The sequence below is a fragment of the Mauremys mutica genome, chromosome 1 (genome assembly GCF_020497125.1).
Source record: "Mauremys mutica isolate MM-2020 ecotype Southern chromosome 1, ASM2049712v1, whole genome shotgun sequence".
NCBI lineage: Eukaryota > Metazoa > Chordata > Testudines > Geoemydidae > Mauremys > Mauremys mutica.
In genome coordinates, this window is record NC_059072.1 from 310721956 (window position 1) to 310744584 (window position 22629).

Consider the following 22629-nt stretch of genomic DNA (forward strand, 5'->3'; position numbering starts at 1 on the left):
TTGCGGATACAGACTAACACAGCTGCTACTCTGAAACCTGATAAATGTATCTGTGCACAGTAACTGGGATTGAGGCACTTATTCAAACTACTATACATAAAGCCCCTTTTTAAGCAGAAGGGTAAATGTTAATAGGCCTCAAATGATCTCGGTGAAAACTGAAATCCTGAAGCCATAATAAAAAGGCATTCTGATACAGATGTATTTATAACCCGCTGAATTCTAAGAAAACCAATTTGTTAATTATGGCATAAATCTGGCAGACCTTACTGAAACCGATGGGATTTTGTAAGAGAGCATTTCAGGATCTGACCTCATGTATCTCAATGATACTTGTCTATCTTTTCAGTGTTTGATTCCCCCCCCCCTTTTTTTTATCAGCAGCTTTGATTCTATATTGTTTTATATAGGTTTTTTTTTATTTAAAAAAAATCCCCAAACACTAGAGGCTTTAATCCCCAATAAAGATTTTAAATAAACTGAATTTGGATAACTACTCAGTTACCAGTCCAGTACTCTAAGGGTGCTATGCTGCTTTTTACTGTATTGTTACAAAGTTCTCTGAGTAATCAGTAATTGCGTTGGCCTTGTTTAAAGTAATTACTATACTGCCTGTCAGGCTCAGTATTTGGCTTGCAAAATAAATGGGTCCCAGATTGACTTCATAAAAGGAATAACAAGAAGATCTTGTATCAATGTTACCAAATGGCATTCCTATTTGTTAACATTCAAAAGCAGAAAAATAGCTCAGTGATAAATCCCTAATTTCTGTTTTTATTATAACTTTTTTTTAAATTACTTCTCTGCTTGTAGAAAACAGGCCCATTATAAATATTGAAGTGTGCTATTATTTACATATGTTCCATTTTACTATAGAGTCATTTATTGCTGGTTCTCTGCACATGTAGAACCTAGGGGACAAATTCTGCATTTGGCTGTGCACTACTCCCATTGATCTCAGTGGGATTGGTATGCAGACACAAAGGCATATTTGGCCCTAGATTGTTGTTGCTACTTATCTACTTCTAAATTTGAGGTAAAAGCAAAAAATATCTGCCAGTTTAAATCTTTGATATATCTGGCATGAGTTATAACATGGGTCTCAAAAACACATACATCATTAGAGACATACAGTAAATCAATGGTGAACTTAGTGGGAGAAAGTTATAATACATAGGGTGCCTTCTGGGCTTCTGTAAATAACTGTTTCAGGCCAAAAATGTTTGGTAACATTTGAAGGCCAGTATGCTTTCTGGCTGATTTAAACGGGAGAAAGGTAGGGTTTGGCTCTCAGGGTATGTCTACACTGCAATTAGATGCTCATGGCTGGCCCATGCCAGCTGACTTGGGCTTAAACAGCCCTTTCGCCTGAGCCCTGCGAGCCTGAGTAAGCTGGGCACGGGCCAGCTGTGAGTATCTAACTGCAGTGTAGACATATCCTGAGAGCACTGAAAATGTCTTTAGATCATACAGCCCATTAGGATAAACCCATAAGGAATCAGTGGGTTAGTTTCTGATCTCAGTCACTGGTGCAAATCTAGAGTAACTCTTCTGAAGTCACTGGACTCACATCAGTGTAACTCGAGAGTAAAAGAGTCCAGATGGGTCCCTCTGTGATTCTATAGTAGAGAAAGAGGATGTTCTAGAAACAGCACAAAGAGCCTGATTCTGAACTGACACTGGTTTAACTCCACTGGCTGCAATGGAATTACTCCTGCTTTATGCGGATGTGAGAGAGGGTCAGACTCTCTCAGAGCAAGGACAACTGACTAAGACTGTGGAGATGACAGAGCTTCTGTGGGCCAGCAGCTGCAGAGACACCTTTTGGGTGGATCAGGCCCTAACTGGATAAACATTGTAATGAAGCACCATTGATCCAGTCTTCTGCAGAACATGCTGATGTCATACTACCTTAACCAAAAAGACAGAGAAAACTAGAATTATACTTCCAAAAGTGAAGTTACTCATAAAACAGCATGTTTCTCAAGAGGCACAATGATTATGCATCAACTTAATAAATACAACTTGCTCCCATAAAATGTTTGTATTTTCTTCCCATTGTTGCCACTTGTAATATGGTAACTGCCTAATAAGCACTGAATTCTACATCACAATTCATAGCCTCAGTTCAGACAGAACTTTGTCTTCTGCATTTTGAATCTAACACTACCCCTCCTCTAGACACTGCAATGTTACTAACTCATGCATTTCCCACCATTGGATGTGCACTGACAAATACAATTTACTGTACAAATATAATCTATTATAAGCGTAAGAGGACACAACTATCCAGCGTTTGTAAAAATCAAGCTTCCTTTTGGACATTATCATATTCTTTGGTTTTATATAAACTTAAATAAGGAAAAAAAACAGAAGAAGAAAAAAAAAGTCAGGTTAAATAGCTGATTGTGAATTCCCAGCGAAGAATGTGTAATGTATCCTGGCATATGTGCCTGCTTATAACTCTGTTGTGACTAATCTATTTGTCTTTGGAAGAAATGTCAGTTAAATGCAAGGGATACAATTAATCACTGGCGTAACTTAACTGAAGCCAAAGGACTCTAACTGGGATAAATCAGGCCAGAGGATTTTCACACTCTACAGACTAACAACAACAACAAGGAAGTTCTTTAGGAGAAATCATTCAGAGAGTGTCAGCATTGCACCTCCCAAGTAGACAAGAGTACAGTAATAAGAGACTTCCTTTTGTATTGCCGAGAGGGGCCCACTAGCACCTTTGGATAATTTCTTCTTTTTAATAGAAGGAAAACCCAAAAACAAAACAAAAAAAATTCTCCCTTGCGATGCAGTTTCTTGCACTGCAGCTTAACGTTAGTGCATGATGTACGGACATCAGGATTGCCTACTGTGCAAAACAGGAGGTTTGGGTTGGATTCTTCCTTTATGTGTGAGAATGGTAGCAAGAGCTCAAATGGGTATTTTCAAGTACAGCTAGAGCCATACAATCTTTTAATTTCCAAGCATAATGGTGACCTTCTGCTAATAAGCAGCAGTTCAAGTTTATCTTTGAGGCACTCTCAAGACAGGTTCAAATCTCATGGTCTTGGAATCAAACCTCAGAGCTGTCACTGGTGTAATTACGTGGTGGCATCATTGGCTCACTGCTCCCTGATCCCTTTGCTACTTCTTTCTTCTCTGTGCTCTGTTTATGCTTTAACAGCAAAATAATAATTGCAATTAAACCGATGGCAAGTAAAACGGCAGCAGTTCCGCCAATGATCATGACTATCTTGACCTCTGGGTTCCTGTTATTCAGCTCCCTGGGGAGAATTCCATTGACTGTAACTTCTCTTTGTGGGATCTGTTTCTTGTTGGTGCGATCCAAAGCTATATGCTGAATGTTAGTTCCTCTGCTGTTTTCTATGCCAATTTCTTTAGCAAGCTCTGGAGCTTCTTTGACCCCTCTCTTTTGACGTATCTGCATTGAAGTTCCTGGATTCCCATCACTGACCAGAGTGTGATATTGGTACTCCACACTTCTTTTGCCAATACCTCGGTTGGCACTTTCTTTTGATCTCACAGTGTAGATTGTATGTATGTACCATTCTCTACCCAAAGACACCTAGAAAACACAACATTTTGTTCAACATTACCCACCTCGATGAAGTGGTTAAACACCAATACAAACTGAGAAGAAAATTGCAAGCTGTTTCATCATCTGATCCTGAAATGCCTTGACAGCACTCCTGAGGCCATGCTCAGAAAGAATATGCCACATGCCAAGCACCCCAGCAGGAATTGGCAATCATGCTATATGCTACACACAGGGTGTGGAGCCCAAGTCCCTCCATAGCCAGCCTCCATTGCTGCCTGGTGCAGATGGAGGAGCATGAGCCATCTCCTCTCTGGCCTTTTTTGGTGATTTAGTGTCATTGGCCTCACAGAGTCCTTGTGCAAGAACTACAGTTATGGCTGTACTCCAAAAGAGAAAGAATCATTGCACATTCTGCCCACTATGCATGCCCAACCAGAGGTGAGCCACAATTTGGCCTTGAATTTGTACCAGCTCATCAAAAAGAGGGCATGCAATGAATAGGCCATTTCATGTTCGTAGCATTGTTGTGGCCACATTGGTCCCAGGATATTAGAGAGACAAGGTGGGTGAACTTTTATTGAACCAACTTCTGTTGGTGAAAGAGACAAGTCTTTTCAAACCTGAAGAAGAGCTCTGTGTAGTTTGAAAACTCGTCTCTTTCACCAACAGAAGTTGGTCCAATAAAAGACATTACCTCACCCACCTTGGCTCTCTAGGGCATTTCATGGCTAGTCCATATGTAGTTTAATAAACGATGTTTACCGCCTGACACCCCATCTCAGCATTACCTTCCTACAATTTACTTTTATCCCTGAATTGCCTTCTGTACACCTAGCTACCACTGTCTCTTGCCATTCGCATTGTGTGGTCAATGTAAGAAGGCAGAACAAATGACTAGATTATTACTGGGAACAGAACCCTGAAATAGCAAATGGGATTTTACGATCTCTATATGCCAGATTGTGAAACCCTTACTTACATGGGTGAGCAGTTACTCATTCAGACAATCCCACTGGTTTTAATGGGACTCCACATGTGCTTAAAATGTTCAACAATCAGAGTAAGGGCTCCCTATTGTTTCTTCTACCTACTTATTTTGACCTTCGCATATGTTTTTGCAAATGTTAAGGGGCAAAGTCAAATTTGTATGGGCTGCATAAATGAAGAGGCTGAGCATGAATGAAAGATACGGCATCGAGGAAGTAGTTGGATCCCTTACCTGCTCACTTCTAGACATTCTAGGGGTTTTGTGCTTTGGATGGTGTAGAATGGTTCTACAGAAAGTGATACTGTTTTGGTAACTTTAGTTAGCTGGACTTTGCTGAAATGTACTTTCAACCTTAACTCAGTAAGCATTTGTTTGATTTTGCTAGGTTTTTTTTTTTTTTTTTACTGACCATGAAAAGGTTTACGTTGGATTGGTGTATACAGTCCAGAGGAGAAGAGCCCTAGCTCTGAAAGATCTTATGAGGTGCATTTAAGGCCTTATCCAACTCCGGTTGAAGTCACTGGGAATCTTTTCATTGGCTTAAATGGGAGTTCCATCAAGCCCTTAAAGTATACCGGGATAAGAGTTCCCCTGCCCTGTATGCCCCTTCCAAGTTCCCCCACCTCATCTCTCTCTGAGACTTCAATTCCAAGAGCAGTTAGCACAGCTCCAGGCCAGTCCTAGTCCACTGTTCTCCTCATCATCACTCATCCTGAACTTTTCCTCTCTAGATTTCCCCCACCTCTACCTCTCCCTCCCAATCCAGGACTGAAGTCAAAAGCAGGTCACTTTATCATCATTTGCAAATAATTTTAAACTTTGCAGTGTATGTATGTACAACAGCTTGGTACATGAGTGACCTGGGCTGTAGCCTCAAGAAACTGGAAAGGGCAAAAAACAAGGGGAAATACAAAAAAAATAAGACAGAGAGAGCTACAGGGGATTGGTTCAATCTCCATGAATATTCTGGGCCCTGCTTTCACTTATACTGGTTTACACCTATGCAAATTCACCGACTTCAATGGTGTTGGAGTCCTTATTGCAGTTTACACATCCTCAAGTTCATTATTCTTATAATCAACTATTTCCTTATATGATGCCTGACTCTATTTTAGATTCTTAGCACAGTATTCTTGAGGCTGACCCATAGATTGCTCACCTGAAACAGTGGGGTTGAGTCTACTTTAAATCCATCCGAGCCAGGTTGCTTGACTAAAGGAATTGCCTCAGGATCATCTATTGCTAGTCTTGCATTAAAAAGCACATTTCCAAAGCTTGTGGCTTGTGTCTCTGGTTGAGCTTTGTCCTAAATGGTGAAAGGGAAAAATAATTCTGTTTGTGCATTGTACATTCGCACATTCACTTCCGCAAAGAAAGAAGTTTTTATATTCACATGGAAATGCAATTTTCCCAGGAACATAATCAACAATACTATCTTATGTAATCTGGTGCATTCCTAAGGGAAAAAAGTGCCCTTCAGCAACATCGTGATTACATCTGACTAGCACTAATTTCTTTACTGCCTGAGGATTTTTGCCATAGAAATAAAATGGAGGGAAATTTTATAGCTTTTTAAAAAAAATCCTTTCACACCTTCTTTACAGATTATTATAAAGACAGGCAGAAACCCATTCCTCCCACATTTCACAGATTACCTTTAAATTGTAAATAGGTGATAAAGCAAGAGATAAAAGTAAACAACGTTGTTTGACTACTTAGTCCTATCACTACTTATCCCTTATACACACACACACATATATATATATATATATATATATATATATATTCATTCAATTAAATGTTAGTTTCAGGAGTTGTACTTTGAGTCTCTGGTTCTGCTTCAGGAGTCCAAAAATCTCTTTAAAAATGTTTATCTAAAGATATCCTGCTCTTTCAGAAGTTGTATTGTTAATTCCAATAAATGTTAGTAGTGTTTCTCCCCTCTTAATAAGATCCTGCTGGTTTTTATTATATTGGTATAACAGTGAGGGCTCTAAGACACTAACATCAAAAGCTTGAATGACTCTCTCCTAGAAACAGGGCTCCCACCTCAATGCCTAACTTCCTCCCCCTGAAACTTGAGTCCTTGGCCATCATATAGAATCTTCTGCCAGCTCAAACCACCTCACTGACTCCCTTAAGGAAAAGGAGCAGATGTCTGGCAAGGACTAATTTTCCTTTTATTTAGACTAGCGGTATAATTTTCAAAAGCACCAAAGTAGCCTTAGGAGTCTAAGTCTCATTTAAAGTCAATGGGACTTAGGCTCCTTAAGTGTCTAAGTCACTTCTGAAAATGAGACTTAGATGCTTTAGAAAATTTTACCCTAGGTCTGAAGATGATCAGATGATTACTCTACATTGGACAACCCTGGATAGCTCCTGGAAGCAGCCCCTCCAGATCTGTCCAATCAACCTTCCTCTGCTGCTCCAGCTCTGGACCGTGGCAGGAGGCATACCTTAGAGAGAGGTAGGGGACATCAGATTTAAGCGTGTTCCCTTCACTTCTCCCTCCCTTCCACAGGAGATTTTTGTGCCATGGTACAAGGGGCTCAGTTTCCAAGGAAACCCAGGGACCCAAAATGATTCAATATTTGATTCAACCCTTCTAGGTTGTCTCACCCACTGACTGACCCACCACGATGACACCCCAGCAGTCACCCCTGCTGACAAACATGAGGGAGATGTCCCCTCAGTGAATCTCACTGCACTCCTAAACTTGCAGACACGAGGGTCAAGTTCTAGGCAGAATGCTTATAAAGGGTTAGGTACCCCTTTTCAAGGGATCTCTTTCTTCAGAGGCAAGTACTGGGGTACTGTGCAACATGAAAAGGAGATTGCTAGTTCTGCCTTCCAGATTCTGATCACTATTTCCTACAGATCAGCATTTAAGCACTGTAAAATGAAGGTGAGGAAGATTATGAGAGCTTCTCACTTATTCTGTTGGACACACGCAATTTGAAGAGACATTTTTACACTATGTAATCTCTACGAAAATCATTGTAAATAGAAAAGAAACATAGTCAAAGCTGGGGGAGAAATGTAATGAAAAAAGCTGCTACTGTAGGGTCATTTTAAAGGATGCTGGAATGAAAAGAGCAGTCTCAGCTATGAGGTAGGCTCCTCTCCTTCTCTAAATGTCCCAAGAGGTCTATCTGGAAGCCAGAACCACTGCTTAATTACTATTGCCAGGACAGAGTAGGTAATGCAAATAGCAGGTGTTGACAAATCCAAAAGGACTGAGGGAAAACTGTGCCTGAGAAATCAGAGAGATGGCAGAGATGGCATCATATCCATACACAGCACACCTCCACCAATTCAGGAATGAATGGACAGTAATGACAATGGATACAGGGAATCAAATCCAAAAACTGCGTAACAGTTCTACCTGCCCCAACAGACACCCCAGGGGTCTGATTTGTTTCTTACACTTTATCAGCATTTGTACACTCATTATATCAATAAAATCTCATTCAACTGAATGCCCTCACTATTCCCATTTAATAAGCAAAATTACCTGTTCCTGAAAATAAAAGTTATTCTGTTGTTGTTACTTCTAGTGTGGGTTTTCCTGTTTTGAAGTGTACAATATATGTAGGCTTGACAGATTTTGATGAGTTTTTAAAATAATGTTGATGGAAAATATCAATGTTTATTTTAAAGCATTTTTTCTATTTTTATTGATTTAAATTTTCACAGTTGTGGGACAATATGGGCATCAGAAAATAATCATTTAATGACTGTAGATGTTGAGACTCAAAAAGTTAAAGCTTTAAACCCAAATTGTCAACATCACATGTCAAAATACATAAAGTAAATATCCTTAAATCAAACTCTAATAAGTTCTCAAGCAGCATTTCGCTTATTTTGCCTATCTAGAAACTTTAATTATTATCAATGGAAATATTTTTGTGGTTTGTGTGTGTACAATGAAATCAATGTTCCTCAACTTTTACTGATAAAAATCTAACCCTTCCAAGCCTAAATATACAAGCAACATGCCATACTGTTATCTTGACATGTCAAACTGTAAAATATGCCACAACTGCTGAGAGTCCCTGGTGGGATTAACCAAGTTGTAACCGGCACACAGAAGGTCCTGGATAACAATATTATGCCCTAACCAAGCTGCACTAGACTAGAACTGAAGTAAAAAACTTGATGGAAGAACATAAGAATGGCCATACTGGGTCAGACCAAGGGTCGATCCAGCCCAGCATCCTGGCTGCCGACGGTGGCCAATGCCAGGTGACCCAGAGGGAGTGAACCTAACAGGCAATGATCAAGTAATCTCTCTCCAGCTATCCATCTCCACCCTCTGACAAACAGAGGCTAGGGACACCATTCCTTACCCATCCTGGCTAATAGTCATTAATGTACTTAACTCCATGAATTTATCTAGTTCTCTTTTAAACCCTGTTATAGTCCTGTTATAGAACCTATCCTTGCAACAAAGCCCGATGCCAACTCTGTCCACATATCTATTCAAGTGACACCATCATAGGACCTAATCACATCAGCCACGCCATCAGGGGCTCGTTCACCTGCACATCTACCAATGTGATATATACCATCATGTGCCAGCAATGCTCCACTTCCATGTACATTGGCCAAACTGGATAGTCTCTACGCAAAAGAATAAATGGACACAAATCTGACATCAGGAACCATAACATTCAAAAACCAGTAGGGGAACACTTCAACCTCTCTGGTCACTCAGTAACAGACTTAAAGGTGGCCATTTTGCAACAGAAAAGCTTCAAAAAGACTCCAATGAGAAACTGCTGAACTTGAATTAATATGCAATCTAGATACCATTAATTTAGACTTGAACAGAGACTGGGAATGGCTGGGTCATCACACAGATTGAATCTATTTCCCCATGTTAAGTATCCTCACACCTCTTGTCAACTGTCTGAAATGGGCCATCTTGATTATCACTACTAAAGGTTTTTTTCTCCTGCTGATAATTGCTCATCTTAATTAATTAGCCTCTTAGAGTTGATATGGCTACTTCCATCTTTTCATGTTCTGTATGTATATATATCTCCTTACTATTCCATTCTATGCACCTGAAGAAGTGGGCTGTAGCCCACGAAAGCTTATGCTCAAATAAATTTGTTAGTCTCTAAGGTGTCATAAGTACTCCTGTTCTTTTTTTAGTTTTGTGAGATCTTGTTAACGTTCTTCACAGTCTGCTTTGGTCTTAACTATCTTGATCAGTTTAGTATCATCTGCAAACTTTGCCACTTCACTGTTTACCCCTTTCTCAAGATCATTTATGAATAAGTTGAATAGGATTGGTCCTAGGATTGATCCTTGGGGAACACCACTAGTTACCCTTCTCCATTCTAAAAATTTACCATATATTCCTACCCTTTGTTCCCTGTCTTTTAACCAGTTCTCAATCCATGAAAGGATCTTCCCTCCTATCCCATGACAATTTAATTTACATAAGAGCCTAAGTTCACTATGTCCACTGGATCCCCCTTGTCCACAAGCCCTTCAAAGAACTCTAATAGATTAGTAAGACATGATTTCCCCTTACAGAAACCATGTTGACTTTTGCCCAACAATTTATGTTCTTCCATGTGTCTGACAATTTTATTCTTTACTATTGTTTCAACTAATTTGCCCGGTACTGACATTAGACTTACCAGTCTGTAATTGCCAGGATCACCTCTAGAGCCCTTTTTAAATATTGGCATTACATTAGTTATCTTCCAGTCATTGTATACAGAAGATGATTTAAAGGACAGGTTAAAAACCACAGTTAATAGTGCCGCAACTTCACATTTGAGTTCTTTCAGAACTCTTGAGTGAATGCCATCTGGTCCCGGTGACTTGTTACTGTTAAGGTTATCAATTAATTCCGAAACCTCCTCTAATGACACTTCAATCTGTGACAATTCCTCAGATTTGTCACCTACAAAGGATGGCTCAGGTTTGGGAACCTCCCTAACATCCTCTGGTAGGTATGTTCTTAAGAGACCCTTGCCCTGCAGCAGGCTCAAAACAACAAATTGTGTTGAAAATCTGAAAAAAAATTACACATGCAGAACACTTACCACAATCTTAAATCTATATAAGAGGGATGGAGAATCAGCTAGACAGCCATATTCTGCATTTGGTGGACTATACTTGGGTACATATCCATCTGCTCCAGTGCACAGGAAAACCTTCTCAATGCTACAGTAAAAGGAATCACCCAGGTTCTGTACTGGATCCACCATCACACGACCATATATAATATCACCTGAAAACAATCATTGTTTCAAACACAATATGTCATTCTGTAAAGCAAGTATCCAAGTACGTCAGATGAGCTGATGGTGGTCAGACACATGTACTGTGAAACAGCAGGTTATAAGAAACAATCATGCTCCTTTTAACAAATTGGCCTCAATTCTGTGCTGTGCTCCAGTTCCTTTACACTGCTCTAGCAACATAAATGGACTGGAGCCCAGGTGGACTCTCGCTCGCAGGAATCTCGCTGGCAGTAGGAAATGGGTTGCATTCCATGGCTGGAGTAGTCCTACAATACTTTCCTGCACAGCTCCCAGCTTAGGGGTTTGCCTGAGGGGCAGGAAGAGGCATGGCTAGAATGCACGGTGCTCCATATATTCTGGGCCAGCAGAGTAGCCCATAAGTGGCCACACAAGGCTGCTATAACTGAAAGCAGCCACTAGGGCTGCTCAAAAATTGAGTTGGGTGCTGCTGGACCCATAATTCACAAGGAGCAAAGGTATATAGAGCCACTGCTGTCCTCCACAAATCCCACCTTGGACTGCAGCCTTTTGTCTTCTAACAATGTGTCTGGAATAGCAAGATACCTGCTATGTCAGCAGGACCTTGGCCACAGGCCATCAGAACTTGCTAATACTTAGATGGGCAGCTCTTGGCACAGTGAAAATGACATCTACTCTATGGGAAATCATTCCTCTATTATTTCCAGAGTGGGCTCTTAACACTTGATTAAATCTGTTCACATTTAACTTTGCCAAAACCGAAGAGAGACATATGGAGTTTTTAAGACTTTCTGCTGACTGCCAAAATGTAAGGCAGGTTTTGCTTGCTAAACCCATAAAAGACTTGTGGGTTGTCAAAAATATGCAACAAAAGAGCACTGCCAGTAGCAGACCATGGTAGTCCATGTCCAAGAGTCAAACAAACATCAGAGTGAATAGGACACTGTGAATTTGTCTTCAGAGAGATATGTGGCTTGTTATTTACTATGTGTATTACAGAAGCACCTAAAGGTTTTGACAGAGACTAAAGTCCCATTATGCCAGGCACCGTACCACCACATAGTAAGAGACAGTCCTTACCCTGAACAGCTTACATTCTAAATAGCCAAGATAGACACAGGCAGGGTGATTTGCCAAGGGCATACAACAAATCAGTGGCAGAGACATGGATAGAACCCTGGTCTCCTGAGTCCCAGTCCAGAGCTCTATTTGCTAGATCTGGCTGTCCCTCCTTGGGGTGTGAGCTTAGACCTTCAAAGCAGGAATTCCTGAAATCTAATCTTAGTTTTGACTTTGATTTCCATTGAGAGGACAAATCAATTAATCTGCCTTGTTTTCCCTATCCGTACAAAGAGGACTATTAATACTTACTCACTTACGTGCCAGATATCGGCATCCCATGCACTATCTTCGAGGGACCATATTGTATTAACTTTATGTATCACTCTGGGCCAGGACTGTATGCAGTGCAATGGGGCAGGGTTACCTCAGCTCCTCCAGGAATCAAAAACAGTGGGCGGTCATTAAGGTGAATCACTTAGGGCTTGGCTACACTTGAGAGTTGCAGCGCTGGTGGAGGCTTTCCAGCGCTGCAACTTAGTAACTGTCCACACCTGCAAGGCACATCCAGTGCTGCAACTCCCTGGCTGCAGCGCTGGCTGATCCAGCACTGCTCATCAAGTGTGGACACACACCAGCGCTGTTATTGGCCTCCAGGGTATTAGCAGATATCCCAGAATGCTTTTAACTAAATTACTCTCTTTGTTTTGTTATGCAGCCTCTCTTTGTTTTGTTGTGAACACGGAGCTCCGGAGCTCCTTATCTAAAAAACAAACAGCTCCTGTTTGCTGTGATCAATCTGTACCTGACTGTGAACAATCAAATGAGATAACCCCTGTGAATGAGGCAGGCAGGGAGTGAGTGTTTGCTTGAGGAGAGAAACTGTGGGGGGCGGGGGGGGAGAAAGGGAGTCCGCTGGATGCAGGCTGTTTGCAGTTAAGAGTTAAGAGTAAGGGGTCGGGAACATTTTCTGATTTTGCAAGGCAGGAAAGCTAACACACAGTGTTGGCTCCAAAAATCCACTCTCTCTCTCTCCCCTGCTCCCTGTCACACTACACCCCACCCCACCCCCCTCTTTTGAAAAGCACGTTGCTGCCACTTGAACGCTGGGATAGCTGCCCATAATGCATCACTCCCAACAGCGCTGCAAATGCTGCAAATGTGGCCACACACCAGCGCTGGTAGCTGTGAGTGTGGCCACACACCAGCGCTGTTCCTACACAGCTGGATGACCAGCGCTGTAAACTCCCAGCGCTGCAACTCTCAAGTGTAGCCAAGCCCTGAGGTTGTAAACACCTCTAGAGAGGTACCATTCCCTGGAGAGGCTTGCATATACTGCTTCAAACTGGGTTTTCTAGAGACTAACAGACAAAGAAAAAGCTTCTGGCATAAAAAGACTGAATTTAGATTGACTTGGGGCCTTGTCTTTCTGATCCAGCAATTGGACAGGACCTTCTGTCCAAGGGGGGTCCCAACCCATGAGGAAGGGTTGGAAAGACTTTAGCCTCCTATGGCCCCACAAGACTGACTGGCGACTCCTGGTATACTTAGTGCGTGTTCATGGTTTTTATACGGTTTCTCTGTAATGCTTTTGCCCAGAGATAGGTGATGACTGGAGACAAGAGACCTGTCTGGGCACTCCTGAAGAGGATCACAGGGGTGGGAGGAATACAGGGGCAGTTACCCTTACCTTTTAGGGATGTTGTTACAGGATCAGCAATGTTTGTAAGGTACTTTGAATGTGAAAACCGCTATTATTATTATTGCTACCCTAAGAAGTGAGCAATGAGCTGAACAGGTCTAACCCTGAATGGCGACCAGCAACATGGCCAGTTCCTATTTAGGCCTGGCAAAAGCAGAAAGACACGTGGTGGTAGTTTGTTCTGATTGAAAGAACATGCTGATAGAGTGGAACACAGTCAAGGATGTCACATAAACTAGCCATCATCTATGTATTTTACCTTCTGTGAAAGCAACATCGCTCTCCTGCCCAAATCCCATCGAGCCATCAGATAACCAGAGAGTCTTCTTAGAGAGGAGAAACATCTGAGTATTCAGGCTGAACTCAGCAGCCACTGGGTCACTGACCTAAAATACAGCATAAAACTCTTCAACATGCAGTCATTAATCTGGTCTGTGTATTCATCTATATGGATATATTTACTATGAAAAGGCACTTATTTACACTATCCATTTCTTAATTAATATTAACATCAGTGTCTACTATGTTTGCCTTTATATACTTGATATAAAGCAATTTTAATTATGCATATTACAGTAATACCCAGGGTCAGTTCAATCACTATTGGAGCCCCATGAGGCTGTGTACTCTACAAACACAAAACAGAAGACATTCCCAGAGCTTACAATCTAAATATGGTCAAGACGTGACAGGTGGCATAGAATAAATGGAGGGGGGTGGCAGAAGACCAGAGCAACAGTGATAGGAGAACAAAGATACATATATTAGCTAAGAATACAGTTTGGAAGTTGCACACATTTTGTTTTTAAAAAATTAAATAGAAAAAGAGATACTAAAGAATCACTAATAAAAGAGAGAATTCTGTTTTTTTTCCAAACAGTAAACGAACAATTTTCTCACTTGCTCTTGTGTGAGGCTGATGGGGTGAGTCATAAAAATACCATTAGAAACTATTACTAGAAGTTATGCAGCTGACCTACTCATTTCTCTTGAAATCACTTTTCCACAGAACAGACTCCAAAATATCAAAGCAGCAGGATTTGGCAACTGAGGCTCTCCTTATAGACCAACTGCTACTCTCCATGGAGATGAAACCTAACAACACTGTTTATAGAAGACATTCCTTTCTGATTTGTTTGGAATTTTTCAGTTTTAACGCATGGATTCAGGCTACAGGATCTAAAGTCCTAGAGGTTCAAAATTCATGCCTCACTCACACAGCTGGGTTCCAGCTTATTTTCACAAGCATGTGAAAGAAAAACAAGAGTGGCTGAATCAAACTTTTCTTTTAGAGAGTAAATGTCTAATGAATAAGAAACTGGAAATGTATTTTCAGCTAGTAGCACTGGAATTTAGCCATGCAATTTACAGTAGCATTAATGGGAACTGTATAACTGAATCTTATATAAGATATAATTATGCAGTTCCCATTAACACTATGTATAGCTGTGAATATACCCCTGACATATTCTCTTTTAAATCTATCTATTTTTTTGCAATTTCACATGAATGTCTCACTGTCGCACACTGATTGACTTGTGGCTGTTACAGCAGTAGTTTAAACATACAATTATTTTCATGATGGAAACACTTTAAGCAAAGGTTCTCAATAATATAACATGTAAAGACTATTTGGGGAGAGAGGAGTATCACCTTACTTGCTTTTAATCTTTGACATTCACACCAATATTTAACTATCATCACTGCAGATGGCCAGATTTTTGTATGTATGAAGAACATTGTAGGAATTCACTAAAGGGCACATCAGTGGGACCAGAGGACCTCCTGCAGCAAAGCCACTGTGATCTCTGCTGCACAAAGAAGGGGCAGGATCTGGGGACATCACGCATGGGTTGTACACCCCAGTGCAGCATGGATCCCAATTCCTCCCTATAGGAGGTGTGCAGAAGGCTTGGAGAGGGAAGCGTAGGAGATGGCAAAAAAGGGAGAAATCTCCTGCTTTGTGCAAACAATCCTTTCCCTACTGGGGTAGTAAGGTGCTGTTTACAAGGGTACTAGGATTCTTTCTTCTTGGTCCCCAAGATACTGAGGCTGGGCTTTGGGTAGTAGAGTTGCCACTAGCCATGTGTCTTGTAGAAATACCACGAGGACAGTGCTTTCCCAGGGAGAGAAAAAAAGAACACGAAAAGCTTCAACAAGGAAATGTAAAAACAACGTATTAGAATGGGAGCCACCCAGAAAATAAGCATCCTTCCCACTTACTTGATACTTGCTTTTAAAAAAGAGACCCTCATTCATTCATTCATGGTGTAAACAATTCCCAAAAGGGACAACATACAAATATCCATCATATTATTCTATTTAAAAAAATAAAAACTTGAAAAAAACCACAGGCAAGGTTGTGTAGTCCAGTAGATAGGGCACTAGACAGGGAGTCAGGAGAGACAGGTTCTATTACCATTGTTACCTTTGATTCACTTGGACCTTGAGACAAGTGACTTAGGGCTAGCCTACATGGTGCCACAGACTGGCCTCCATGTGTGAACTGTAGAGCACTCTCACATGTTGTGCTCTAACTGCCTCATGGAGACCCTGCTGGTGCGAACTCAAAAGTATCTAGTTCGTGTTGATGTAGTCCTGTTTCAAACAGGACTTCATTAACACACACTAGGTACAGGGTCTACATGGGGCAGATAGAGCACAACACGTGAGAGCGCTCTACAATTTACACTCCCAGAGATCAGACTGCGTTGCCATGTACTCAAACCCTGAGGCCCAGGTTGTGATACAGGTACTCATTGACTTCAGTGGGACTATTCTTGGAACAAAGTGCTATTACAATCTGGCCCTTCACCTTTTGTTTCTCCATCTGTAAAATGTGGATAATAATGCTCACCCACCTTTGCAGAGCACCTAAAAACCTTAGGAATCAGTGCCAAGTTTTACCTGTCTATGTATCTGTGTTCCTATACTGGTGCCTATTATGATGATGATACAGTTTTGGGATCTCAGTCCAGTCTCCAGTGGATAGTTATACACCACAAAAGCCAGGACCAAAATTGGCAACAACTGACACTCTATTAGCTGTCACAGCAGAATGGCCAAAGATCACCTGGGTCTTGAGGCTAAGGGCTGGTCTTCACTACCGGGGAGACTCACGCTGCTGCAATCGATGTAGGAGGTGTTGATTTAGTGGGTCTAGTGAAGAGCACTCTCTGGTCGACTCTGGTACTTCAGCTCTCCAAAAAGAGTAAGGGAAGTCAACCGGAGAGTGTCTCCCGTCATCGCAGTGTAGTGAAGAAACTGGAATAAGTCGACCTCAGCTATGTTGACTCCAGCTACGTTATTCACATAACTGGAGTAGCGTAATTTAGGTCGACTTACCCCGGTAGTGAAAACAAGCCCTGTGACACACTCTCACTCCTTCAGTAGTCCCCTCCAGGTCAAGGCTGAGTCACCCTGGTGGGAGTAGCATGAGTAATTTGCACTGTCGTTGCCCATTGTGTGCCTGTTCTGTGGATAAGGAAAGGACTCCAGCCTCCAGGACTGTCAATCCAGCATCCTTCGTGACTACCAAAGACATTTTTAGAATTGAAGTAAAAACCATGCACAAATTTTCTTGATGGTACCTGTTGGAATCGGATATCAAGGTCAAATGTGATTGGCTCTCTAGGATTACAGATCACTGGTATACTGTACTCCTGGTGAGGTACCGTGGTACAAGCTATCAGCTTCACAGTGTATGTTCCAGAATAGTCTCGTACCTGTTAAGAGCAAAGGAGAGACATGGCACTTCCACTAAAATATTTCAGAACTGGGACAGAGCAAACCAAGGAAGGGAAAGCTGAGGTTTTACCGCAAAATCTGAAACAAAGCTCCACTGCTGTATTGGTTGGTTGTACGTTGGTTCACTCCGCACAAGGCTGAGGCTAAATGTCAGGCCTGGGTGATCAGCTGACATAACCATGGAGCTCAGAGAGGAGGCTAGAAAGATGTCAGACAAGCTTGTCAGTTTAAATGTCTAGCTGCAGATTCTCAGAACCTGAAAAGCATTCCCAGCGATTCATAAGCCACAATATGGCAGCTGATGCTAATACATTTACAGTGCATTGGTTTTATTAACTGAAACAAACAAAATCAATTATAGTCAACAGAGCTGAGCCTGCTTGACTCTTGTTCAAATATCTGTTAAACAATCTCTTATGGGGCTATGCAACCAAAGCTGTATAAAGATTAAATTTAACAGAAAGGCAAAACAGGGTGAGTGGAATGGTAAAGATCTATAATCCCTCCTATTTTTAACCTGGAATGCCAACCCAGGGAACGTAAAACAATTTCTACTGCATTGTAACTCTTTCAGCTCTGCCCTGGATGTAAAACGCAGTATGTATTTTAAAAGTAAAGAAAGAGTGAAATTGCTATAAAGGAGCTTTTTTGGTTAATGAAACTTGAATAAACTAAAATAATTTCATTAATGGTGCTTTTTTTCTTCAACACACTATTGTATATGATCTTGTTTGGAGGGTTTAATTTATTCAGATATTCTTGTTCACCTTCAGTATTCATGTCCAGAAGTACACTTAGGCCCTAATCCTGCAATTTATCTGTGCTGTTGGAACCATACACTTGCATGCAGTCTAACTGAAGTGAATGGGGCTACAATGGGGCACAAGCATCAACCTGTATGGATTAGATTGCAGGATCAAGGCCTCAGATATGATTAAATGCCACTGAACATTTTATTAACAGCAAAATATGGTTCACACACTCTTTTCTACCGGATCCTCATCTGGTATAAGTCAACATAGCTCTGCTCAAATAAATGGAGCTACTCCAATTTACACCAGCTGTGGATGTGGCATGATGTATTTGAAATTCGTTACACATTATGAATTTATGAGCGTAGAGCAATGGTCTTCAACCTGTGGTCTGTGGACCCCTAGGGGTCCACAGACAATGCCTAAGTTTTCCAAAGGGGTCAGCACCTCCATTCAAAATTTGTAGGGGTCTGCAAATGAAAAAAAGGTTGAAAACCACTGGCATAGAATAAAGCCCGTGCTGCTGGGCACAGCACATTAAAAAGATCCAGATTTTAGTAGTAGGAATAAGATAATAAACAGTATGAAATTCACAGCTATGAGATATTATCAGACCTCAGAATTGACTTACCAGGATGAGACATCACAAATAAACCATGAAATCGGGCTTCAGTCTTGAAGTTGACAACCAAACGCCCTTCTTCACTGATGCGCATACTGGTTGGGTAGAGAGAACCTGCCAGCGGATGTCAAGTAGCACTGATTATTCAGCATGCAAATGGCTAATAAATGAGTCATGGTTTGATAAAACAAGGGCACCCTTTTATTTCACATTGCCAAGTCAGTCAAACAATTTGGCAGGGAATCTGCTGACGTCCTTTGGATTTACCCATGGTGACTGTCAAGTAAGACTTTATGTGAAGGGCCCATACTTTGTGTGGTATTACAGTCTTCCAAAGTATAAAACATGCCTCCCTGGAACAACAACCCACACTCAAACATTCATCTAGACAGAGAGTTTAATGCATGTGTCTTCCCTGAGGTTAAAACTGCTTCCAGCTATGCAATATTTCATAGCCAGCAGAATAATGATTTCGTGTTACTTAAAAGTTTTATAATCCACGAAAGCTTGTGCGACAATGGAACAGAAAAACACAACAAATCCTAAATTTCAGTCAACATGCAAGAAAATGGAATTTTATGATTTTTCATAAGTGATTGATAAATACCTTGATATTTCTCATTCAATGCAATAACACATCTGAAGTCAAGTTTACAGAATTTCCAAATCAGAGAGCCTTTCTAGAATATTGAACAGAACGGCTGACCAATGGCAGTTTATTTGCAATTAATTATTTCACATATATACCACAAAGCAATATTTTCATATACAATTGCTTCAAAAATTATTCTGCTGCATGCAACCTAAGGCTTCAGCAATAGAGCAAGAGTAAAAATCAACAAAGTCTGAACACATACCTTGGAGCTCTGCTTCAGGTGGGCTGCCAATTCCATCCTTCCACAAGATGGCAGTGTCATACACAAAAGTCAGCCGAAGTTCAGACTGTAGGTCAAAATGCTGCCAGCCACCTACACCCACAGGCGAATGGAAAACATAGGAGACATACAAGGGGACTCGCAAGGTCACGTAGGACTGCACTAGGTTGAGGACCTATAAAGACCAAAATCAGTTAGTTTGGTACATGGTAATGAAATATAGTCCTGTACAGACAACTGTAATGCATAAGCAAAAAATACAAAAGATACAGATTACTGTAAACATTTTGAATGAGATGAGTACGCTCTCTTCCAAATTATACATGATGGATAAAGCACTGCATTTCAATGGCTTGCATGTGGACACATATCTTCTCAAGTGCCTTGTTTGTATTTGAAGCAGAATATGAATTCTGACACTAAGGAACTAATTTTTGATCTGTTATTCTTGTTCAGTCTTTGTAAATAGCCAACTAACAATGGCTAGATAGAGAACCAGTTGGGGATAGCCGATTAACAAAACAAAACAAAACAAATCTTTGCTTGTACTTTTTATCCTTCTCTCTCAACCTTCACCTAGTGCCCATCTTCTGAGATGTCAAACCCTGCAATAACCTCTGCATGGGAGGACCCTGCATTTGCATGGAGCCCATTGCAAGACTGAAGCCTTAGATTACATTCTCTTCATGGCTTGAACTGTAGCTTTTTCTATGTGTAGACTGTGGGTGTCATATTGCATGCATTCCCATAAATAAATACTAATAGTGCATTGAAGGATCAAGTTAGAATATTTTCAATTGAAAAGAATTAGGAAGTTAAATCTGATTTTAAAAAAGAATATTTTTGGTTTATATCATATAAATACTAATACTCTATTTAAATATTTTCAGCCAGAAAAGGCAAGAAGTAACAAGGTTAGAAAATCACTATCTATTATATACAACAGAGTTATTATCTGACTTCTATGCCCTTTTTATTTTCTGAACAGATTTTTTATATCTATTTAATTTAATATTAATTTTTTGTGAAATAATACTGCCATTACAGCCCTATTATTAGAGATAGAGCCATCCAGAGCTTGTAACTGAGGAGGAACTTTTACAACACCATGGGTTGCACTGGAGGGGAAAGGGTAAGAGGGTATGGGAGATGGATGGAAAGATTTCAATTTCATTGGGAGAGGGGCACTTAACTGCCATTTGTGGCTTTGAATATCTCCCCCAGATTAATACCTTACAGAGTTTTTAAAGTGTTTTGCAAAACCTCTAACGCTGTTTTAAAACTTTACAAGTTGTGTGAAATCCAAACCCTCTCTGGGTTCACTCAGCCATATTTATTGGGTCTCTCTCACTCCTGTTTTATGTTTTCCTATCCCAGAAAAAAGCACAGTAATACATGAAACCACAAGCATAGCAATATTACTTTTTTGCAGCACTTCACATTCTGAACTAAGTAAGTACTTGGTTACAGAAAACGTTGGCAGTTGTTAATGTGCTTCTACATGCAAAATCATTTAGCCTGTGCAACGTGCAGTGAAAAAGACCTCCTTCCTTTCATTGCATCTGCTTGTGGAGTCATCTTCTAAAGCATATTAGCATTTAAACTCTAGATCATCTGGAAACTTATGAAAGAGAGAGTTTTTTCTTACTTTCTCCTGTTTTAAAAGATATTCTTCTAAGTAAAAGGCCCTTTCAAATGTTTTTTATTTAAAATCAGAGATATAGTCAGCAAAAGACCACTTGGATCATCCAGCTACATGATTCATGAAAGCTCAATTAATACTTAGCCAGTTTCTATAATCTCATCTGTAGAAAAACTTGTCTCACAGTTCAATTGGAAAATATTTTTATAAGGTGTCTGTTATTACTAGTACTTAGCAATTGATTTTGAAATGTGTATTTATGATTCCTAAAGTGCTATGTAATAAAGTGGCCTCACAGCTAATATTAGGCGCTACTGTTACAGTCAGTTAAGATTAATGCTCCTTTGCAGGTTTTATTAAATATGTTCAGGAACTTTTTTTCTGGATCAAGATAATAGCTTTCCTGTCTAGGTGTGCTGAATGCCAAGAAGTGCTTAGACAAAAAATGTTGCTCCTTCAGTCAACTATGTATTACACAAATAGGGCCAAGTTCACCCTGAGGTAACTCCATTGACTTCAATGGAATTACCTCAGGCACAGATTTGACATGTTGTTCCAAAGCAATAAAACAGGATATTCACTTATGTTAAGACAAATGCACACTGTGATGCAGCTCCACAGGAGATTTGGTTTGCCTTTGATTCAGGGGCAATCTTGCACTCCTGGCACATAGTCAAGATTCAAACCCATTTGCTTCCATAACTAAACACGTCTCTACCATCTCTGCCAGCCCAAATGGCCTTTTCTTGATCTTTACATATGAGTTTTTGTTTTCCATCTGCATGTTCATATAGCAGAAAACCAACCAACCAACCAACCAAGGGCCTTAAATTCAGTTTGTGTGTGATGAGGGGAGTGGGAAAAAAAACCCTAGCTAAAAGAGCTAACACGGTAAAAGGTTTCACATATATTCAATTACCTGTTGTAAAGAAAACAAGCATAGTGCAATGTTTAGCTTTTCTGTTACACCTTTTCCTGAGCTGTGTGCACCAGACATTATCAGATATTCATACATAGTTTACATGAATTAATTAATATAATCTGTAATCAACAATTTAGACTTGCATTTCCCCCCTCTATTCTATAGGGCACAAGTCTCTGTATTGGAGACAATTCATTTCTACTGGTGGAAATAAGTCAGCAGGTCCCTGATGAGTGAAAGTCTACCTGAAAGACAGTTCCAGTGTCACAAAGCACTGACAACCCTTGCTCTCTAGGAGGGCCTGAAGCCAGCTGGTGCAGCATAGAAAGAATAAAAGGCCTGGCTGGGATCAGTGCATTAGGAGATGGGCTAATTCAACACATCTCTTGATTATCTTCCCTGTATGGAATTAAAAGCTATCCTCCCCTGGGAGAACCCATGAAGGAAGGCAGGGGGGATTGTTAGGGTTGTAAATTTTCTAATCTCATAAAACCAAACACCTTTCTTCACCCCTTCCCA

General features: G+C 40.6%; 1 protein-coding gene across 1 annotated transcript in view; it reads right to left on the reverse strand.

The window, feature by feature from the left end:
- Nucleotides 1-332: 332 nt before the first annotated feature.
- The window catches only part of FREM2 (FRAS1 related extracellular matrix 2), a 217788-nt gene continuing 195491 nt past the window's right edge, over nucleotides 333-22629 (reverse strand). The window contains exons 17-24 of the mRNA XM_045015121.1: nucleotides 19529-19721; nucleotides 18681-18785; nucleotides 17368-17495; nucleotides 17141-17275; nucleotides 13810-13936; nucleotides 10610-10797; nucleotides 5704-5850; nucleotides 333-3583 (exon numbers count right to left, since the gene is read on the reverse strand). Coding sequence (XP_044871056.1) covers nucleotides 3071-3583; nucleotides 5704-5850; nucleotides 10610-10797; nucleotides 13810-13936; nucleotides 17141-17275; nucleotides 17368-17495; nucleotides 18681-18785; nucleotides 19529-19721 — 1536 coding nt within the window. The 3' untranslated portion in view covers nucleotides 333-3070. The remainder of the gene's footprint in view (nucleotides 3584-5703; nucleotides 5851-10609; nucleotides 10798-13809; nucleotides 13937-17140; nucleotides 17276-17367; nucleotides 17496-18680; nucleotides 18786-19528; nucleotides 19722-22629) is intronic.